The sequence below is a fragment of the Anopheles bellator genome, chromosome X, assembly GCF_943735745.2.
Source record: "Anopheles bellator chromosome X, idAnoBellAS_SP24_06.2, whole genome shotgun sequence".
In the NCBI taxonomy this organism is placed as follows: Eukaryota; Metazoa; Arthropoda; class Insecta; order Diptera; family Culicidae; genus Anopheles; species Anopheles bellator.
In genome coordinates, this window is record NC_071287.1 from 4,808,456 (window position 1) to 4,814,860 (window position 6,405).

The following is a 6,405-nucleotide window of genomic DNA, read 5'->3' on the forward strand; positions in this document are numbered from 1 at the left end:
CGGCCGGCCGGCCGGCGAGCAAGTAAAACACAGCTTGGTCAGCAACGCCAGCTTGCTCGAGCTTGGAATAGGTCAGGGAATGACGTGGGCCCCGGAGCACGTGTCGGAGCGTGAGGTTTATTTTTAAACTCCGGCTGCCTGCCTGCTGCATCCAGTCCGGGCCCGGGTCCAGTTTCGGATCCATGCCGATTCTCCAGTTTCCGTCGGGGGATGGGCTGATGATTTGCTGGGATCTATCTTTGGATCCCTGGGGATCTTGGAATTTCATTTCTGGACGTGGATTTTCAATGCCATTACCAATGCCAGCATTGACCGATACCGATACTGCTCCGAACATCTGATGCTGGTGTGTTCTAGGATCCGCGGTCGACGTGTACCTGGTGACCTGGTGGAAACCGTAGCTACGGGCTACGTACGAGAAGCTCCAGAAGCTTGGGATTGGGATTTAGCTGGGAGCGAGAGAAGCTCGCCCTTAGTCTATCCTTAAAATGCGAAACGGGTCCCTAGTCCCCCTGGGTCTCTGGGAAAAAAGGCGAGCCAGACATCGGCCCTGGTCCTGGAACCCAGAACCCCGTAGGTTCTCCGTTCGTTCGATACAATAGAAGCGGCAGAAGCACGGAGAGAAAAAATGCATCGATCCCGCGTCGATCCAGATCACGGAAAGAAAGATTCGATTGATTCATCGATCGACCGGTTTCTTCCCCCGGGTTCTTCATCTCTTCAATCCACGGGCGCTTTGTTGCCGGAACGCCGTGCTCACGTCCTTCGCAGCGAAGGAGCAGGCGAAAGGAGACACCCGGAACCCATCACACGAGAACCGCATCGACGTGGCCGTGGTTTTATCTGCCGTGCGTGCTGCAGGCACCGCGCCAAGGATCAGGAATCCCGAAATCCGTGGTGCTGGACGTGGAATGTCTGGCGGCGCTCGTTTCCTTTCGTTTCTCTTGCTTCGCTTGTGCGTGTACCGCGGTAGCTCGGGCGCGCGCGCGACGCACGGCAAACGGACGCGGCAGAATGGCGGCAAAGGCTCAAGAGGCTTTGACTCCTTCGGAAAAAGGACACTTGAGAGTGCGGCAAAACGTTAGAAACTGGGACGCTGCCCTGGGACCCGAGAGTCCCCAGTGAGCTAGAGAGAGAGAGAGAGAGAGGAGAGACAATTGAGGACACTTGTGCGAAACCGTCGCGTGAAGGAGTTTTCTAGGCTGTAGCTCCAAGAGCTACAACACGGACCACGGACATGGAGCACGGGCGCTGGAGTATCTGGGCTGCCAATCTAGAGGATAACGAGAGCACAATCATAACGTGTAGGTGATCGGAAAAGAGGTCAGCGTTAAGGGTTATTCAATAATATTATTCGCTGCTGCTAGCCCAAAATTTTGTTCATTATGTTTATTTATTTATTTGTTATTGCTAAATAGTAAACGGGCACTTTGCTTAATTAGCAAAAAACCACTTTAAAAATACAAAAATACGGTCCGGACCGTTCTAAACTAAGATTAAAACAAAAAAACTTAACATATCAATTAGAACTAAAACTAATCACAACTGATTAAACGCAACGCAGAAGCTGGTAAGCTGGTATTTAAAGGAAAACATAGACGGCAGTAATACGGACGAAACATTGACCAAGAAGACATGAAAGCAAAAACATTACGACACTGATCAAGGAACATACTAGGTCTGCAAATTAATTCGTGCCGTTTTACAATAGATGGCATTTTTCACTAAATATTTAAAAAAATTATGAAAGCTAGTGCCATTACGCATCGAACGCAGTATGGTTTGTTTGGTCAAAGTGTAAACGAAACCTACCTTAAGCATCTGAAAATGTCGAGTTTTGTTCATGATAAACTTTTTTTGCGGGGAGTACTTCGCCTTTACTGCTTGCACGGCAGAACAAATGGGATGATATAATGGAAAGTTATTACAAGAATCTCAAACGGAAAAAAGGCCTGGATACAGCCTGGTCAACCAGGTCCATCGCAACAAAAGCGAAATATTCACTGCGCAAGGGTTATGCTGTGCATATGGTGGAATTTGAAAGGTGTGGTGTAGTCTGAGCTTTAAAATCTAATTAAATTATTGATGGACACTTCCATCGACACTAATTAACGTATTTGAAGCAAAGCTTTAGCCATAAAATGACGAGGATAGGATAAAAGACATGATAAGTTGATTTTTCAAAATGACAAGGATGATGAAAAGATTTTTCAAAATTTCAAAATGAAATCGAAATGACAAAATGACCTCACATCGCAAAACCGGTCAAAACCTTCCTCGAAAATATCAAAACCAATCTCTTTCGGACTAGTATTTGTTCCGTTGCATGAGGGAGAAAAAAGGGTCTCTGATTGGATCGCCTCTAAAGACGAGGAATTCTATCGTCATGGAATCGAGAAATTATCTGAAAGATGGCAGAAAATAGTAGTTAGCGACGGACAACACTTTCATAAAGGTTTGTCATACGTTTTGTTGTTGTAGTTAGGTCACAAATGTCGGTTAAAAACGGCACGAATTAATTTGTAGACCTAATATTAAAGTGAAGAAATGACGAGAAATTGTACACGTTGATACACACTTCACATGAACGTATGTGAAATGTTTCATTTCCATTTGGCAATTCAAGTCATTCAGCTATCGACGGGTCACAGTACTATTTTAGCATGGAAAAAAATCAAGTATCGTGCTCAGTGATTGAATTTTTATTTTTGAGAGCTTCGGAAGCAAAAGAAGTTTATGAACGAAAGTAGATTAAGACTATAAGGACTCCAGTTGGAACAGTAGAGAGATGGGTTGCTGAATTTAACAGGGTTGTTGATCCACGCCAAGAACGCCCTATTTACATATTTTTCGAAAGGATAAAGTGTATTTTGTGCGTTGACTCATCACTCTCGATGAGGCTTGGGTCTATCACCATGATCCTGAAGCAAAACGGCGAGGCTAAAGACTGGCGTGAACCTCTGGTTATTCGGCTCCGAAACGAGTTAGTGTCCAGTAAATCGACCAATAATCGGGTGTTAGGATCAGTTCATCTCTTTAACTCGAAATGTTTGAATATCGACATGTATTTGCCCGATTTAGCCCCCGATTGGCGACTTCCATGGCTGTTGCTGTGAGATCATAACGGCCGTCCAGAGGATTCCAGGAGTCCTGGCAGACACAAAGTTCTAACTAATAAAGTGTACTTCACAAATCACAAAACCTTGGTGTTTTTCTTATCGCACATCGCGCAAAACTTATCGAACAGCCCGGGCTCCGGACTCCGGACTCGGAACGCACACACGCTTGCGATTGCGCTTGCGTGAACCGTTCGGGGAGGGGACAACCCCTGTTCGATGGCGAAGCCGACTCGAGTCCTGGCGACGACCAGGACGACGAGGACGATAGAAATAATAACGAAAGTAAGTGCGGCACCAACGCAGACCCAAGAGGAGGGCCTGCGTTGCGTGCCTTTGTGATTGCGCTACGATCCCGGCTTTCCCTTCCCGGGCTCTCTGCTGTTTTCCCGTTTTTCTTGCGCTCTTTCGTCCGTTCCGTCCATTGTCACCCCACCCCACGAAGGATCACGTAGTCCTGGCGGTTCACGCGCAACCGGCCGCGTGTGACGCGAGCTCACCCTACTCACAAACCGGTGGTCGGTTGGTTGCTGCAAAAGCGGGCTTAAGGCCTCCACACACCGCCGACGTTAATAGCAGATCTACCGAAAGTTGCGATGCAAATCCGTGAGGACTTTGCCGACTTCATCCAACTTTATGGACGCTTAAAACTTAACTTGAACTAACTAATTGAACTTGAACTAAACTTAATATTTAATGTCATTTTAAACCCGACAGCAACAGAATGACTTTGTTTTATTTAAAAATAACATCAATTTTAATTACGTTCCGTTCGCAGTGTGCACAGGCCTTTACGAATAACCTCGAGGATCGAGCACACACACACATATATGTGTGCCCGGCAGGACATAAAGGACGTGAGCACACACACAAGGCGGCCGGGCGGCCCCTTGGCCCGGCCGTGCGCTTAATAATTATCCGTTATTTCTGCTTCGATCCAAACCATCCAGAGGGACCTATTGTGCTCGGAAGGATACCGGCGTGTGCGCGTGTGTGAGTGTGTGTGTGACAGGAAAGGTGCGCGCGCGCGCACACGCGAAGGGACAGCTGATTGTTGTCCTGGGGCCAGCGCCAGGTATTCGCCCGGAGCTCGCAGCGTTCGGTGTGTGTCTAGCCCTGGCTTTCTAGGGCGCTGGCAGGGGTTGGTGGGTGCCGCGGGGTGCGGTACGCAACCGTCTGTGGAGCCGCGCCTGTGGCACGCGACACGCAGTCAGAACGCCATCAGCCACGGTAACGACCGGACGGACTTGAATTGAATCGCGCGCGCGCCGTGTGTCCCTGTGCCAGGAGCAGCACCGAGAGGCTACTCGATGTAGCTCGCAGCGTTCCTGTGGCGGTGACTGTGACGAGAGATACCTGTGTGTTTGTGTGCGTGCGTTTGTGTCGGGCGGCGGAAACAAGTCTACCTGGAAGCCTGGAAGGCTCGGCAGCTATGTCGTCGATCAACGGCGGCGTGGATCCATCGATGCGGCGTGGCAGTCTGGTGACGTCACTCAACCCCACGCCCCAGCACAAGCGGGCCAAGCTGAAGGAGAACCCACCCCCCGGACTGGACCACCAGATGGTGGTGACCCCGACCTCCGGGCTGCTCCCGAAGCGGAAGCTCCCGCTCGGGAACTTCATGTCGGACAACATCATGCCGACGGTGACGGTGCCACGGCCCCGGAAGGAGTCACTGGTGGCCAGCGGGCGGAAGCGGTCCAGCGGGGGCGCCGGGGACCTCGTGGTGTCAGCGGTCGAGCGGCGCAACGCCCGCGAACGCAACCGGGTCCAGCAGGTCAACAATGGGTTCGCGGCGCTCCGCGAGCGCATCCCGGACGAGATAGCGGCGGCGTTCGAGGCGACGACGCCGCCGGTGACGGGCGGCCGGGGGATCCACAAGAAGCTCAGCAAGGTCGAAACGCTCCGGATGGCGGTCGAGTACATCAAGTGTCTGGAGCGTGTCCTGGCGGTCACCGGACGGTCCCCGCCGCCGCAGGACCACGATGGGCTGGAGCTGCCGGCGACTCCACCGCCGGAACCTTCGCCAGTCCACGGTCCACTGGTGCCACCGGCCAACTTCTTCCTCGCCATCAAACCTCGCCGGGCCATCCTCGCTGGACCCGATGCTGAGGACGCGGGGAGTGGCAAAGGGGGGCAGCTGGTGACGGCGCCACGCTTCGATCAGACGCAGATCACCATCATCAACGGGCACCAGTACATCCGCATCCCGGGGACCAACACGTTCCAGTTCCTCGACCCCGAGAGCCTCTACGGGGAGGACGTGGTGGGAGCTGGAACTGGAGAGTATAGCGACGGGGAGGACGAGGGGTCGTGCTCGAGCAACGTCGGGGATCTGCTGAGCGAGTCGTCCGCTATCGTCGCCCTGTCACCGCAGAGTAACTTCACGCTCGAGCCGGACACCGACTCGAAGCGGGACCTGGACCCATCCTGCTATCTCCACGTCGCTTGTCAGCCCACGGACGACTCACCGCCGGCCGGACAAGACGATGGTGAGCTGTTGGACCAACACCAGCACCAGTTCGATGCCGATCTGCTGCTGATCAAGTCCGAGCTGGAGTCCGACGCGGATGCCGATCTGGCGGACGATCCGGCGTTTCTCAGCTGGATCGAGGTGAACCAGCAGCTCCAACTGCAGCAGCAGCTCCAGCTCCAACACCAGCAGCAACATCTTCAACTGCACCCGCAAGCCATTCTCGAGTAGCTCGAATCGCTATCAAACTCGCGCCCTCAAAACTTCCCTCAACCCCCGGGTGTCCCGGAGCCCCCTGATGACACGTTATTGTAACATTATTTATTTGTAAAACTCGCGGCAGATAGGTGGAACCCAATAAAGTGTAGAAACCATGCAAAAAACGGAACGGTCCAGCCCTTTCCAGGTCCAGCCCTTTAGCCCTGATCGCAATCGTTCCGTCCTGACAGCTGACAGCCTTCAGATCTCAGCGGAATACAGACCTTCCAAGTTCAACAATAACCCCGGAACCGGAAGGCACTTTCTGACGTGGAGTTGACTCCGAGACGCTGGACCACGGCTGGAGTGGATTCCTGGGGAATCCTCAGCGTCTCTCTTGGGCGGGTCCCTGGTCCAGGAGTGCCACCCGGAAATCCCGGCCAAACCGGGTCAAACCGGGTGCTGTTATGCCGCAACGCAACCACGGCACAACGGCAGCTGAGCTTCCGGAGCTGAATTCCGGTCACTGGCTTCGGCACCCTTCCTGAACACAGCGAGACAGCCACTGAAGCGTGCCGTGTCCTTCCGCTCTGCAGTTAAGTTGCCGTTGTTCCTTCA

The 6,405-nt window shown here is 52.6% G+C and overlaps 1 protein-coding gene across 1 annotated transcript; it reads left to right on the forward strand.

The window, feature by feature from the left end:
* Positions 1-4,548: 4,548 nt before the first annotated feature.
* LOC131213342 (uncharacterized) lies at positions 4,549-5,820 on the forward strand. Its single transcript, XM_058207368.1, has one exon. The coding sequence runs from the start codon at positions 4,549-4,551 to the stop codon at positions 5,818-5,820; it is 1,272 nt and encodes a 423-aa protein (XP_058063351.1).
* Positions 5,821-6,405: the final 585 nt, after the last annotated feature.